The sequence below is a fragment of the Onychomys torridus genome, chromosome 5, assembly GCF_903995425.1.
Source record: "Onychomys torridus chromosome 5, mOncTor1.1, whole genome shotgun sequence".
Taxonomy (NCBI): Eukaryota; Metazoa; Chordata; class Mammalia; order Rodentia; family Cricetidae; genus Onychomys; species Onychomys torridus.
The window spans coordinates 15,900,897-15,917,330 of NC_050447.1; the positions used below are offsets into that span (position 1 = coordinate 15,900,897).

Genomic DNA, 16,434 nt, shown 5'->3' on the forward strand with positions numbered 1-16,434 from the left:
AGTCCTGGCTGCCTGCCCTGCTTCCACTCATATAGAGGCATGGTGTGTAGCCTCAGTAGACGGCTCACCTTTGTGGAGCCTCACACTCATTTGGGATCTGTTATAGGCATGCTCTTCAGGCCTCACTGGTACAGCATCTTAACAAGGCCCTGGGGCTGAGAGTACATGTCCCATACAAGAAGACTCAGTGATTGACGTCAGTCCAATGAAGGATGTCTGACAGCCTTTTAGGGGTTTAAGATCAGAACACAGGCAAGATCATGGACCATGACAGTCATCTCTCTGTGCGTCTGTCTCTACGTCTCCATCTGTCTTAGCCAGCCTCTTGTCACTGTGACAAAATATTGGAGATAAGCAACTTTAAATGAGGAAATATTTATTTTGTCTCATGGTTTCTGAGATTTTATTTTCACAGTGATTCAGCTCTAAGTTTCTGGGCTTATGGGAGGCAGAGGGCATGGTAGGAAAAGCTGCTTACCTTGTAGCATCCAGAAGCAGAAAAAAGCCAATTCCTTCAAAGGCATACCGTCAATGACCACCGCCCCCTTCCTCATATCTTCCAACTAGGCCCTACTTCTCAATAGCCCACCCAGCTATGAATGCATCTATGCATCTAATCACTTCTTGATAGCACCACTAGAGACCAAGCCTTCAACATGGGAGAGCCTTTTAGGGGGCACATCATATCTAAACTCCAATATCATCTGTATTCTTATCCCTGGTTCTTCTTCATGCTGTTTCCCAGTCAGTCTACATGGTACCCAGATAGCAGCTGTTGCCCCTGGGCCTTTCTATTCAGGTGCTGCAAAAAGATCTCCATTGGTCAGGTTCATGGGTGAAGCATCCAATCAGCTATGTCCAAGGAATGAAGAGTTAGATGGTGTCAATATGGGGGCAGGGGCCACCCAAACCCCTGTTTGTGGGATGGAAGGTTTCTGAGCCAGGATGGGGAGCTGGTGGTTCAGGCCAATTGCTGGTGATCTCTGCAGTGAGAACTACCCACTGTGATTTGAATGAGAACGCCCCCACCCCCCACAGGCTCATAAGTTTGAACACTTGGTCCCAAGTTGGTGGAACTGTTTGAGAAGGATTGGGAGGTGTGTCACTGAGAGTGGGCCTCCCTTTATCTCTAGTATGCTTTCTATGCTGACTCTGACTCCAGTAATCGTCCCCCTACAATCCCAGTTTAGCCTGGGATGTGGAACCTAGAAGGAGAGCTAGAACTTATCATGTCCAGCATGATCCAGGAATGCTTTTTGAGACTGATACTTCTCAAAGGGCTCCTTGGTCTTGGTCTGGCAAGTTCAAGAAACTCTATTGATGAGGCCTTTCTCTTAGGGAATTGCAAAACTCAACTGCTTGTTGAAGGCCCTAGCAAGTTGTGCAGGGAAAAAAAAAACAAAACAAAATACAAAAAACAAACAAACAAAAACAAAAAACAAAAAACTTGTGGAGCTGGAGAGATAGCTCAGTTGGTAATGTGCTTCCTATGTAAGAACGAGGACCTATTTTAGCTCCAGAAACTATGCTTTAAAAAAAAAGCAAAAGTAAAACAACAAAAAACAAACCCCCAAACCATCACCACCACCAAAACTGGTACAAAGATAGACACTCCTGTAATCCCAAAGCTGAGAAGGAGGAGACAGGTGGGCCCCTGGGGCTTGCAAACCATATAATAGTCTAGGAGAATTGATGAGCACTAGGTTCACTGAGGGATCCTGTCTCAAAAATAAAGTGAAGAGTGAGTGAAGAAGACACCTGCATTTATCACTGCCCATCCCCATGCATGTGTACACATACACATGTACATCCCCCACCAATCACACCCATCACACACACACACACACACACACACACACACACACACACACACACACACACACACATTGACATCAGTCCAACAAAGAATGACTGACAAGCTTTTAGGGGTTTAAGATCAGAACACAGGCAAGATCATGGACCATGACAGTCATCTCTCTGTGCGTCTGTCTCTACATGTCTCCATCTGTCTTAGCCAGCTTCTTGTCACTGTGAAAAAATATTGGACATAAGCAACTTAAAATGAGGAAAGATTCATTTTGTCTCATGGTTTCTGAGATTTTATTTTATTTTCATGGTGATTTAGTGATATGTATATATATATATATATATATATATATATATATATATATATATATATATTATTGATCTGTCCTTTCCTGTTTATGGACAGGAAGACTAGGTGTGTGGTTTGAGCCTATGCTGGTTGCATTTAATGGAAAATGAACAAACCCCAAAGACTTTCTCTCTCTTGTAAAATAATGACTGGAGAGCTTCTTAGAGGAACAAGGGATGTCTATGCTGTGAGCTTGGGACAACATTCCAGATAAGGGGGAGTACCTGGCATAAATGTTCCATTCAGCCAGGATTTGGAGGAGATGGGTACCTGCCTTCCAGCTTCTTTCTTTTAAGGTCCAAATACAGAGGGAACCTCTGCTTGTTCTGGGGAGCCCATTTCTCCCACTGCATTTCCCAGAGCCAATGCTGGGGCTGTGTAGCCCTGGCTGCCTCTTTCCCAGTCCTTCTGTCAGCTGTGGCTCCCTAGATTACACCTGTGGTGGTGTCCTATGGATGAGCTGTCACTGGCTCAGGGACGTGGTGAGAGCTCACCCAGGGTTCAGAACAGTGGGGAGAGGCCACAGCACAGGTCTAAGCAAGGGACAGCTGCCCACTGCACTCTAGACCGGACTAGCCATTCCCTCACTTCCCTGGATGTGCATCTTTGTTGGGCCTCCAATTACCATTCTTGTTTCAGCCTCTTAGTCTGGAGATCTCCATCCTTTCTCCTGGGTTCCACCCCATCCCCCCACCTCACAACTAGGTCCCCTGACCCCAGCAGTCCTAGCTTCCCAGGGAACACAGAAATTCCACCAAGTCAGAGGCTTGCAAGGAACCAGGGGTAACTGGGAGTTAATTTCCCCCTGTTCATAGTCTCATTCTGTAGTCCAGGTTGGTCTCCAACTCACAATGCCCCTGCCTTAGCCTCCCGAGTGATGGAATTTCAAGCCTGAGCCAGTATGCCCGGCCCCAGATCATATTCCTACTTCTTGTGGACTATAACTCACCCCAGGGCTGAGGCTCCATATCGTGGATGGAACTATGTTAGGGACTACACTAGGAGATTTAGGTCAGTGGGAAGCCTGTCCTCAAGGAGTCACAGGAGGGAAAATAGGCTCCTTAGTAGAAACAAAGGAGTACCAACTGGATGCAGAGGGGTAGGTGCTTGGCTGTTTAGAAAGATGCCTTTAGTATGAAAGGCCCAGGAGGGTTTCTATCCCAGGAAGTGGCGTTTGACAGGAGCCAGATCAGATAGCTTAACTTGGGATATGGGCAGCCAACCAGAGTGATAGGGGTTTTTGAAAAAAAAAAGAAAAAAAAAATCTTGCCCTTCATCTGACAGATTTCTCCAAATCAGCCTCATGAAATCTGCAGCCCCATGCAGGCGGTGGTTCTAACCTCTTTCTCTTATCTCTTCATGGCCTTCCTCTCCTGTTCTCCTCCCCCAAAGGATGGTAAATCTTCAAAGAAAGAGATGTGTCACTGTAAGTATACAGCCCAAGAAAATGGGCCAGATAAATTATTAAAACAGAAAAAGGCAGTAAGTGATGGGATGGGGAGCTCACAGAGGGCAAAGAGCCAGGTAGTGGTGCCCTGGTGGCAGCTAGGGAGTTCACCCTTTGAGTTCTGGACAGGTGATCCTGGCCTACCTTCTGGCTTCTCATGCCAGGGTCAGGGGAATGCATAGTTGGAAATGGTGGGAGTCCGGCGGCAGCAAAGTCCCAGGCGCCTGGTGGGGCCCTGTGTCTGGCCAGACACTTGGGATTTACTTCCCCTAAGACTTGAGCTGGTAACTACAGAGTTTTAGTCCTTGCTTTTATCTCTTTTTGAACTGCAAAGAGACGTTCCCAAGGGGCAGAGGGGATACTGTTTTCTCATGAAAGAAGAAAGCCATGACAGGTTTAAGGAAGTAACCAACGTTCTAAGCTCTGTGAGAAAGAGTTTTGCTTTGATTTCGAAGCCCCTGGCACTGGTGTGGGTGTGGGTGAGAAAGACAAGCAGGGACCCCACAGGAACTCCATTTCTGTAGCAGGGGCTCCACAGGATGTTCCCTGTCAGTTCAGGACCTATGACCTGGGCCACTCTGGACGGTCACACAGCTCTGGGTTCTTTTGTCCTTTGAGACAGGTGGATGCTCAGAGTTGTGCTTCGTAGTACAGTAGTCACTGGCCACAGGCCAAGGTCACTTGCAGTTTGGCTCTTCTGCTTGGGATGTGCCTCAAGGGTAAAATGCACATCAGACTTAAAAGAGTGCACAACAAGAACGTGACAACTTATTAAGCATTGGTGTTATTTTGGCTATAGTTGATCACACTAATTTCACCTGTTTCTTTTTTATTTTCTAAATTACATTTATTTACCTAGTATGAGAGTATGTATGTGGATACTCAGTGCCACAGCACTCATGTAGAGGTCAGAGGACACTTTTGCAGCAGATAGGCCTCTCCTGTGACCACGTGGTCTCTGGGATTGGGACAGATCCCCAGGCTTGGGGGCAAGCACCTTTACCAGCTGAGCCATCTGGCTGAAACACCTGTTTCTTTGAACTTTTCAAAAACTGTGGTGTCTAAGGTTGAAGGCATAGCTCATATGCTGAGTGCTTGTTTGCCCAGCATGACCAATGGCTTGGGTTTCAGTCCCAGAGCCCCTCCCACAAAGTGCCTCCTACGAAGTGTCCAAAATGTCAAACGTAGCTCATCTGTTTCTACTGAGTAGCGCTGCACAGGGAATAGGCAAAAAAAAAAAAAAAAAAAAAAAAAAAAAAAAAAAAAAAAAAGGGTAGAACTAAGTATCCATCATACAGATCATAAAACTGAGGCGAGCAGCAGAGACTAACTGTAAGAGCAGAACTGATTCTTCCCCGCGCTCGGGCTGCCAGACACCGGGATGAGCTTAGCGCAGGACCCTGGTGTGGCCAGCAGAGAAGGCATTCTGAGGACCACAAAGGTAGGGTGGAAGCCTTCAAGTGGCCCTCCCCTTTGCAGAGACCTCCCCAGACAAAACAAACAGGCCCTTGGGGTCTGGAGAACTGCAGGGGGGAGGGGGGAACGGAAACTAAGAAAGATCAAAGACCCGGCGGTTCACCGCTCCCGGCCTCACAGCTTGGCAGCTCGCCCCGACCCCAGTTGGGCACTCACGAGCCCATGGGCGAAGAGTTGCTAGCGACTTGGGGACAGCTCGGGGCATCTGGACACTTGTCATTAACCGGAGTGGGCTGAACCCGCACTGGCCTGCGAGGTGTCCTGGTGATTTCTGCTGGACTCTCAAATGAAAAAACAAAGCCAAAAAACCAAAAAACCAAAAGAACCCTTTAAAACCTAGAGGAGTCAAAGAAAAGGGCGTGAGTCTGGAAACAAGGGACCAATTTCTGCAGAAGGCTGGGCACCGGAAGTCTGGGAAGGTTCAACACCGCGGGAGAGCAGCAGACGCGTGCGACAAGCAGCTGAGGTCAACGGTGGCGACCTCAGTTTCCCCACCTGTGAACTCGAGCCATCGAGTATCATCACTCTGACGGCTCCGAGGAAGTGCAGAGAAGAGGGAAGTCTCAGTACCACCAGCGAGGGCAGCGCTGCTCCACTACCGGGCGGCCAGAGCCTCCGCCCGGTCCCCATTCCCGCCCCTAGGTCCGCGCAGGGGGCTTAGGGCCCAGCACACCCAAAGCCCCTCCCCACCAGGGCCCCGCCCCTGTCCCCGCCCACAGACCACGCCCTCTAAGGACCCGCCCCTCGGCAGGCCCCTTACCCGCAGGCCCCGCCTCTACCCTCCTCGCAGCGTCCGCCTCGCCTTTGATGGGCCGCTGCCGGCCAATGGGCGCTTGGGGAGGCGCGGGGCCGCGGCGGCGGGCAGGGGGCTCGGCGCGCCCGGGCGTCAGTCCGGCCGCGGCGACGGCGGCAGGAGCGCGTCCCGGCGCCGCCTGGGGCTGCGCTCGGCGCGCGGGCTGTGAAGAGGAGGCGAGCGAGGCTGGCGCGGGGTCGGCGGCCGGACGCATGGCTTAGGACGCCCCGCTGCCGCGCCCCAGCATGGGGAAACTTCACTCGAAGCCGGGTCAGTGTCCCCGCCCGCTCGCCCGCCGCGGCCCCGCGTCCTCCCGCCGGTGCTAACTCTCCCTCTCCTTTCTTTCCGGCTCCCGCCGCCGCCGCCGCCGCCGCGCGCGATGTTCCCGCAGCCGCCGTGTGCAAGCGCAGGGAGAGCCCGGAAGGTAGGAGCGCGGGCCACCGGCCGGGGTGGGGGGGCGCGAAGGAGGCGGCGCGGCCGGCCCAGCCGCTGGATCTCATTACCAGGGCAGCCCCAGCCCCCAGCCCCGCCCTGGAAGCGCTCTTTGGGGCCCCTCTGTCCCTCCTACCCGTTCCCCGCAGCCCAGTGCTCCCACTGCTGACCCTAACCCCATCCACTTTGGCGGCGTCTTCCCTGCAGACCCCCAAGATACTGCGCCTTCCTTCTGGCTACCAGCCCCTTCTCAGGAGAACTTGGCCTCTGCACCCACTGCACCCCCTCTCCTGACCCTCATTTCTTTCCTCCACAGTCCCTGACTCCCGCGCTCCTTCCTCCGATCCCCTAACTCCTTTAGTCAGGATACTGTCTACTCGCTTTCATCCGTTGAATCCTTGCACTTAGTAGGATCTCGCCGAGCCCCCTTTTTTGGCTACCTCCCTCTTTTGGATTCTGCTCCGTCCAGCGGCGCTTGACCCTCTTGCCGAGCCTTTACTCCCCGTACCGCTCTGTCTCCCTCTTTGCATTCTCAGGTAACTTTTTGCCAGCTGGGAGGGGGGACCCAGACTCAAGGTCTTCGTGTTCTTCCCGCCTCAGGTGACAGCTTTGCTGTGAGCGCTGCTTGGGCAAGGAAAGGAATCGAGGAGTGGATCGGGAGGCAGCGCTGTCCAGGCAGCGTCTCAGGACCCCGACAGCTGAGATTGGCAGGCACTGTTGGTCGAGGCACCCGGGTATGGTCCCCACTCTTTTCCACGCTTTCATCTTTGGAGAGGGTCTGCGCCCCCCCCCCCCCCTTAGCATCCTGTTGGCACATTGTCTAGGTCCCCCAATCCCTTATCAGTGTGCCCCACCAGCCCTACTTGTGCCCCATGTTTTGGAGGATCCTTGTCGATCAAGCTGGCACCAATCTCCTACACAGCTGGGCAGAGGGTTGCTTGGGGAGGAAGTGCCAGGGAGGAGGTGATACAGGTCCAGTGGGTGGGGAAGCTGTGCTTTGTTGTGTGTGTGTGGGGGGGTGGTGGTGGCCTCCTCTGCTTTGCTTTTGTGGCCAGCTTTTCCACAGGGAGGGGTTAGGACTAGAGGCAGGCAGGAGTGTCTGGGTAGAGGGCAGAGCTGTGCTGGCCTGGGATCTGTGGCCACCTCCAACTGTGTCTGTGGCATTCATCAGTACCATCTGCCATCCAAGTGTAGGGTTTGGAGGCACTGAGACCTGGCTGTCCCGTTAGTGTGGCCCTCAGAGGTGGGGGTTAGGGAGAGTCTGTATAGTGGTCTGGGTACACCCTCTTTCTTCACCCAGGGGGTTCTTAAGGCTAAAGCTGTTCTGCAGGAGCAAGTGGGATGGGGGAGTGAGTGAGTCCAGCCCCTGTGTCTGGCCTGGGACTGGTGTTCACAGATGTCCTGTGAGCTCCAGAACTCTGCACAGGGCTTTCAGATGGTCTGCGTGGAACTCTTGCAAGCTGAGGATCAAAGGATGAATCAACTTTTTGATGTGACATTTAATTTTTTTTTTTTTTTAAACTTAGAGGGGGAACAGACCGAGCCTCAGGTCTGGTTAGTTCTTTGGTCTTGTTCTTTGGGTGAGGCTGGTGGAGTCTTCAGATGTGTGTGTGTGTGTGTGTGTGTGTGTGTGTGTGTGTGTGCGCGTGTGTGTATGTGTGTGTGTGTGTGTGTGTGTGTGTGTGTGTGGTGTGTTAAATGGACTCTCTCTCTGGGATAAACTCCCTCTCTACTCTGTGGCGCAGGCTTTCTCTTCCCTGACCCTCCAATTTGCTGGCTGGCTGGAATTGGGCCTGCTACCCTAGTAGAGAGGTCAGAACGGGGCCCAGGGAGCAGAGGCAGGGCATTTGGAGCCTTTTAACAGAACCACAAGCTTCCCCTTCCCCCACCTTCCCTAGTTTTTGATGTACTTATTTATTTAAGGACCAATGAAAACAATCCAATTTGGACATATGAACAGATGCATTTGCAGCTCAATACAGGCCAACAGAGAGGATTTCCATTAATCAAGTTTTTTTTTTTTTTTTCAGCCTGTTTATTTTCATAAAGTATTCCTGCAGAATGACATTTATTTAGGCTCTGTCTCTCTCCTCTTTCTCTCTCTCCTCTCTCTAAACTGCCAGGCAGCTTTTACTCCATGCTAGAGGGGAACTTGAAATACAGCGAGGGCTTGCTTCAATTGACTTTTATCTTCAAAGCCATAACAAATGTTCCCCGCATGTTTTTGGTGGGTCTCCTTGGCATCCAGGCTGGGAGGATGGGAGGGAGGGGGAAGGAGCAGAGGAAAACAAAAGTCTGTCGTTTTTAATTAAATAGTAGTGTTCCCAGCAAGAGGAATGCAAGCCAGTAAAAGTTGCCATTGGGGGAAATGAAGGGGGAGGGGGCCCCTGCTTAAGCCTGTGGCTTTGCTGAAGTCACGGAATTTCGTTGCCTGGTTTCTTCCCCCAGCTGAGGACAGCATGGGATGGATGGTGCTTGCCTTCCTGCCTCACCCCCCTCTCTGAAAAGGAGGGGTCATTAATATTTGTTCAAAGTCCTTTTGAAGATGTGAGGCGTAGAGCCATCAGCATGACGTGTGTTGGGTAGTTGAGGGGGTGGGCCAGCCATCAAAGACGTTGAGTGGGGGGAGGGGGTCTCTGCTTCCTCCAGAGTGGATCCTAACAGATCTGGATGCCTGGGTTCCAACCGTGGTGGTCACAGTAGTGGGGCCCCGCGTCGACCCTAGGAGAGGACCAGGCTGAGCCGGTGTGGGGCTGCACTGGTGGTGGCCTGTGGAGCAATTCAGGTGGTCTTTAGAGGGAATGTCTTTAATCTTTATAGGTCTCTATCTTTTTTAATCAGAGAAAAATAACTGGGACATCAAACACATGATTTCACGGATGTTATCACTTAGGGTGAATCCAAGTTGAAAGAGGTAGGTGAGTTCAAAGTCAATACAGGGAAAAATACTGGGTTCAAGTGGTCGTAGTTGGGAATGTAAGAATGAGTGCTGAAATGGTGGGGACATTGAGGGTGCTGGACAGGCCAGTGGTGAGCACATTTCAGTCCTGTCATTTTCCTGAATCTCACTGGCATGGGAGGGGTGGCTGGCAGGTCCTTCCATGATATCATCAGGATGTAGATGGGTGTGGGCTCTAGCAGTCTGCTAACTTCCAGGGCTGGTAGCTTCCTGTCGCCAGTACCAGGCCTATCTTGGTGAGGGCCTCTGTGTCCACTTCTCTACCTGTCCTGTCACCAAAGTGGCTGGGGACACATTACTGGCTTATCCAATTGACAACATGATTATTGCTGTGAAATCCAGTATTGCCTGAGTGCTTGTGTGTGCCAAGCACATTGCTTCTATTACTTTAATCTCCTTATAACCCTCCGGAGTTGCAGCCAGCTGGTGTAGACCACGTTGTCTCCCTTTCCAGAGTTTGTGTGTGTGAAGCCCAGCATCGCTTGGCTCCCAGAGAGGGGCTCACAGACAGTTACCACCATGTCCACAGGAGCTAGTTGCTGGGGAGGAAGAAGCAAGAGGAGCCCTACCTGCCCCGTGTCTGTGGCAGGATCCAAGTTGCATGCATAGCCTCTGGGCATGAGCGTGGCCACACAGGCACTCAGCTAAGCCTACCCCCCAAAATACGGAAGTGCATGAGGTCAGGCTCTGCACAGTAGCTTGTCACTCGTGCAAGTCACTTTAACTTTATGTATCTTGATAAGCACATCTGTAAAATGGGCACAATCATATTCTCATCTGTAGCTCGAATTCTATTGGTCTTAATAATAAAACCCCAGAGTCAGATACTGGGGTAAATGCTGAAAGATCAGAGAAGTAAGGAACAGCCAAAGTCACCTCTTATCTTCACAACTCCTCAGACCCAAAAGGACTGAGGTCCTGTCTCCTTCTGCCTTACATTACTGTCTCCAATTCCCTAGTGCTGGGATTAAAGGCGTGCACCACCACCACCACCACCACCACCACCACCACCACCACCACCTGGCTCTGTTTCTCTTTTAGACTGGATCAATCTCCTGTAGCTCAGGGTATCATTGAACTCCTGATCTTCCTGCCTCCTCCTCCCACATGCTGGCATTAAAGGTGTGTGCTACCACTTCCTGGCCTCTATGGAAAACTAGTGGCGAGCTCCATCCTCTGGTCTTCAGGCAAGCTTTATTTGTCAGAACACAAACTATCACCATGCTCATCCATGTCAGAGTTGAGGGAGATAAATCGTGAAAAAGAGTAGAACCTGGGCTGAGAGGGTGATATTTATGAAGGGACCCTGACTTCCCCCTACACCCTTCCACTGGAGGCTCACCTGGTGGGACCCAGGCGAAGAAGGTCTGGGCTTTTGCCTTTCCGTGGATGCTTGATGAGGTTCAAGGGAATATAAGCTCAGAGGAGAAAAGTGATGAATGACAGAAGATGCAACAGCACTGTGAGTGAAGGGCAGTAGGCGGAGCCGAGTACATACCCGAGACACATGTGCTGAGCAGAATTAGAGGCTAAATACACTCACCTCCAAGAGAAAGTAGAAACAACGCAGCAGGCAGTCAGAGTCAGCCCAGTGGCAATGGTAGGTGAGCAGTGGCTGAACGGCGAAGCTCCTAGGTAGGCAGAGCAACTGAGTGGACTCAGGCATGAGGGGGGACGGCTTGCCATGGCCACGCTGTGAGCGTGTGTGGATGTGTGTAACCAGAGTCAAAACAACCTTTACTCCGTGCACTGTGATCCTTTTGTTCTTTTATAGCAAAACTGCTTGCAGATATAGGTTGGGGGCTTGGGGGCAAGCAAGCCCCCCTGTAGATCAAAGGCGGCTGCCAGGCACTTGGGTAATTTGATTAGGGGGCACCTAGCACATTTTGATATTTGGGGAAGATTAGGAGGGTGCAGGCATGCTGCATGGGGTCGGGTGGGGCTGGGTGATGAGATTGGGGGTTCTTCCAGCTGCTGCCTGCATTCTGGATTCCAGGGGAATTACCCTTGAATGATACCAGTTGGCACAATTAAAAGGCTCCATGTTCTCACCATATGGAAAGTGTTAGACTTCCTTACGTGGTTTCAAAGCTATGTATTGGGAGGTGGGCTTGACGTGGTCTTTAAGAATTAAAAGACGATTTGCTTTGAGGCTGGTGGAGGTTTCAGGGTAAAGACACGGTGCCTTCAGACATGGGCATCTTTGAGTGGCCTAGGGAGGGTCTCCTTGGCTGATGGCACTCAGGCTCAGCTTCACAGTCCTGAGAACTACCTGTGCCCGGGAGCCAGCAAGGAGTGTCCTGGAAAGCCTGAGCTGTGCCAGATGCCAGACATCACTGCTGTGTGCTCCTGGTCTTGCCAAGTGGTGTTATCGGCCGCTGCTGTGACACATCTGTGTGACTTCTTGGAGGCACTCTAACTAGTACTTCTTCTCCCTTTAAAACTTCTTTAAGAGGGAGACTGGGTTTCCTTGAGCCAGGCCATATGTGCTGTCTGTCCCCTGGAAGCCAGGGGTGTGCATCTCCATCCACAATCCAGACAGCATGGCTGGTGAGTGGCTAGGAGTAGAGCTGTTACCTCCTTGCCTAGTGGGAGGGCGAGAGTGCCTTTGTTTATACCGGGAAGCTCACCTCCCCCATCAGTGACCACCTGTCTTCTTGGACACTTAAAATGGTCAAAGTTGAACTGTCAACATCAAAAAAGCCAGCTACAAAATGCAATTTTTTTCTTGAGGTGCATAGTAGGCACTCGCTGTGTATGAATGAAGAAAGAAAATTTGGTCACCATTTTGGTCCTTGCTGCCTCCTTCCTCCTTGCCAGCTTCTTAAACCCTTTATTCCTGCTGCCAGGATTCAACTCTTCCAAGTCCACTGTCCTTAGTGGAATTGTAGAACCAAGCCTTTCTTATAGGCAGGCACTTAGTTGATTAGTCAGTAGTAGCAATATATTGTTAATATTTCCCATAGTATCATGCATTGGGAAACAGTGGAAAGAGATTAATGAAGGAAGCAAAAGTCAGCAAGTGAATAGGCGGAGGGCTGGAAGACTACCAGAGTGTACAGGGGAAGGGATGGCCCACACTGGAAGATGTTTTCACTGGAAGATGGGTTAGAGTGTGGTGGGAAGGCCAGGTGGTTGTGAAGGGAATGTGACTCGGTAGCTGGTGGAGACTGGAAGTGTCCCTGGAACTGAGTCTTGGAAAGCCCTGCAGGTGAACAGCTCTTGGTGTGCTTGAACACCTGTCCAGGGACAGGTGCATGAGGCTGCTATGTTTTCTTTGGAATTGATCTAGGATGGGACATTACCCAGCGGTTAAATGGGTTGGTGGCACTCTAGAGCCAGGTTGTAGGTGGAAGTCAGCTTAAGGGCCAGAAACTCAGTTGTGTGGGTAGGAAACTAAGGGTATGAGGCAGAGAAGGTCAGTTCAAGGGCTCGGGGGAGAGAAGCTGCTGATAGCCAGCCCCAAAGTGAGTGCGCTGTGCCGTGAAGTACAGTGAGGATGAGCTTCCTTGTCCAGGCTTTCCAAATTCAACAAAAGGCCTCGGCAAAGGGACCCTGGAATCAGGGACGGAGCCCATGATGGGATCATAATGAGTCAGGTGCCCAGGGCTGTGAATTCACACTCTGCTTAGCTGTACAAACTTTGGGAACTTTTTTGGCTGCGTGTTGGATCCAGGTACTTCCTGTAGCTGCCTCCAGGCTCCCCTCTCTTTCTGGCTCCCACATTCCTCTTGCAGCTCTTGTCTCTCACATTCTCCTCTTGTTTTCTTACCCTTACTTCTTCCCTAGCTCCCTCTTCATGAGAAAGGACAGAATCCAGTTCCTCACAAACCAAACATCTATCCTCCTGTCAGAAGGAAGTGAGGCAGGAGCCCAGAACACCCTTGACGAAAGGCCAGAGAGAGCTGAAGGCTTCACTTGTTGGATCTGGAAGCTGAGCTTTGATGTCACCCTGCTCCGTTTATCCTGGGAAGTTGCCTGCCTCCTTGTGGCCTCAGCCTCTCTGCTGGACAGGGGCAAGCTCTCAGGCTGGAGCAGAGGCAAGGCATGCCCACTCCATGAAGGGTAGCCACCTATAAAGGGTAGCCCAAGAGTCCGGCCAGGCCGCACCCTGCCAAGCCCAGGTGGGTGGGGAGCCTTTTCTAAACACGCACTTCCAGAGGTATAAGTAATTCTTTGATAGATGCCTGGGCAAGCTGAGAGGGATGTTTATCCATGTGGGTACCAGCCACAAGGCTCAGGAGGAAAGCTGTAGCCCTCTGCTGAGGTCATCTTTAGCTTCTGCAGGGCACTCAGGGACCCTGGCCAGCCAGTGTGACTCTGTCCGAGGGGCCTGTCCAGGGCCATGTTTGCTTAGCAGCCCTGAGGAATTAGTTTGGGCGTCACTGTTCTGGCTTGCTGAGCCACATTGGCTATGGCATGTGACCCTGTGTGTGGCTGAGGGCTATTAGAGGGCTTCAGGGTACGGTGGGCTTTGCTGTAGCATGACATCACCTAAAGGGCCTTTCCCCTCTTCTGAACTTTGGCCTCTCCTGCTGAGGAGTGAGATGATGTCACTCTAATGTTGTATTGTATGTGTAGAATGCCTTCTGTCCCACTAATTGTGTGTCTGTAGTGGAATGTACATCCGCTCTGTGCACTGACCAAAAGCCATTGTCATGAGGCTTACAGCCTGGTAGAATACAGCTGTTTTAAGATGCAAATAATAAAATATAAGTTGGACATATGCTTCAGCGACAGAGTGCCTTGAGGCTCAGAGCTCGTATGGATGGTTGTTCATTCCACACACTGGCAATTACTTCTGCTTAGACTGCTGTGGAAACTGAGGAACAGCTTATCTTTACCTCAGAACTTAGAGTGTTTCCTGAGTTCTGTTGAGTAACAGCAAGGTATCATGTGTGTTATTTGTTTAGCTAGAATAAGTTGCTTTGATTCCTGGTTCTCTAAGATTTATTAAATTAGGAATAATCATTCAGTTTTATCAAATGCTATTAGTGCATTGTTGGGATGGATCATTTACTGGTGTGGTGTATGATTTGGGTTTCTGGTGTTATTCCATGACAAGGATCTTCCTGTGTAGGCTAGACTGACCTGGAAATCACCATCCTTCTGCCTCAACTTCTTGATTGCTGAGATTACAGTGAGTGCCACCATCCCTGGCTGATGTGTTATTTTATAGTAATCCACATTGCTAAATTCCCTAGTGTTCAACTTCTTTGTACTTCTGAAGTAAGTCCGTTTATTGTGACACATTATCGAGTCAACTGTCCATATGTGGGCCCTGCATCCATGGACTCAGCCAACTGAAAACTGAAAACATTTGAAAACAATGCATCCAAGCTGATCAGGCTTCGCTTCTTGTCATCCTTCTCTGAACAAGACACCCCAATGACTACATAGCATTTGATTGTGTTAGGTCTGTTAGTCATGTTTCTATTGCTGTGATAAGATACCATGACCAAGGCAACTTGCAATTTGGGCTAAGGTTTCAGAGGGCTAGAGTCCATGATGGCGGAGCAAGGGCATGGCAGCATTATCAGCCGAGAGCTCACACCTTGATCCAAAAGTAGGAGGTGGAGAGAACTAACTCAAAATGGCATGAGTCATTTGAAATCTCAAAGCCTGCCCCCAGTGACACACCTTCTCCAAGGCCACACCTCCTAATCCTTCCCAAACAGTGCCACCAACATTCAAACATAGGAGCCTATGGGGGCCATTCTCATTCAAACTACCAATTAGGAATTATAAGCAATGTGGATTTGATATAAGTATACCATACATGTATGGTTCCCTGTTATATAAGGGACTTGAGCATTGTAAATTTTGGTATTCATGGGTGAGGATAAGGGTGATGGGAGTGCTCTATACTTGTCCCCTATAATACCAAATGCATTTTCTGTGCAGCTGCTGTACACTAGGTCTTTGCATGGGTGTTTCTGGGTTAGATTGGCTCACATACGGAAGGTAGTTGTTGAGCAGTGAAGATGTTAAAGGAAGGTTAGAGGACACTCTGGGGGCCCTGAGTCTAGAACAGGAACTACTGGGGTGTGAGATAAGTACCAGAGGTGGGTAGGGGATAGGAGCAGAGAGGGAGGGGATGTCACAGAGGCTGCATGTTTGCTAAGTGTCAGGTAGGAAGCCACAGAGCACTGGACAGTTTGTTGGCACTATGGATAGAGGTCATAGCTGGCCTGATCACCTTCTGGGGATACTAGATTGGCCTCAGACTCACAGAGATCTACCTGCTGAGTGCTGGGATTTAAAGCACAAGCCATCATACCCACCCCTGGCTACCTTCTCACTGCGTTATGGGATAAGGTCTTTGTTCAGAGGGGAATCATGTGTGAGGTCAGGGTGATGAGAGGGCTCTGTGATCTGCTCTGTGGAAGGAAGAATGTGAGGATGGGCTCTGTGATCTGCTCTGTGGAGGGAAGAATGTGAGGATGGGCTCTGTGATCTGCTCTGTGGAGGGAAGAATGTGATTCCCTGCTGTGAAAATACTTTGGAAGGTGAAGAGGACTCAAGTGACAGAACGTGAGCTCTGTGAGGATCCCCAGGTCTTCCCTGGAATAGGTTCAACACTTGGTTCTCTGGAGGCCATCCAGCGGACCCTTGAAGAGGCTGCGGGGGGTAGGGGGAACAGGAATGGACTGAGATGAGCAGGAGCTGTGGAGACCCACAATCTGGCTTCTAATTCCGCTGTACGCTTTTTCATTGAGAATTCGGGTTCTAAGCCAGGCCTCTGGGCCAGCCAGTGAATGTGGTGGGAAACAGATGCACTGTAGATGGTTTAAATGAGAAGATTCCTGAGGTCCCAGAGTTGCGAGCAAGGATGGGAGAGAGCTGCCAGCTGTTGAAACACATGGGGTCTGGCACCAGCTGCTGCTAAGGCACAGGGTGGCCAGGAGAGGTCGTAGGCATGGTGCTTAGCTGAGGTCAGCGCCATAGTGTGGGGGTGGCAAAGGGTGGAAAGATCTATTTCACTTTCTCTCCATCTTCCAGGTCCTCCTCTTGGCTGAATTCAGAGGGAACTAGTGCCCAGGGATTGGTTGACTTCCCTAGGGTACCATAGAGAAGGTAGGGAGTGTGTGCACATGCCATGACAGAAGAGTAATCATCTTTGGGCCTCAGTTTTCACACCTGGGAACTGGGGTGGTAGTACTGTTTGCCTC

General features: G+C 50.7%; 1 protein-coding gene across 2 annotated transcripts in view; it reads left to right on the forward strand.

Moving 5' to 3' along the window:
* Nucleotides 1–5,845: 5,845 nt before the first annotated feature.
* The window catches only part of Nkd1 (NKD inhibitor of WNT signaling pathway 1), a 70,121-nt gene continuing 59,532 nt past the window's right edge, over nt 5,846–16,434 (forward strand). The window contains exons 1-3 of one of the 2 annotated variants that reach the window (XM_036188579.1): nt 5,846–6,141; nt 6,263–6,295; nt 6,904–7,037. In XM_036188579.1, the coding sequence (XP_036044472.1) occupies nt 6,117–6,141; nt 6,263–6,295; nt 6,904–7,037 (192 nt within the window). In that variant the 5' untranslated portion in view covers nt 5,846–6,116. Of the gene's footprint in view, nt 6,142–6,262; nt 6,296–6,903; nt 7,038–16,434 lie in introns of those variants that run through there. The other variant, XM_036188581.1, reaches the window with a different exon arrangement.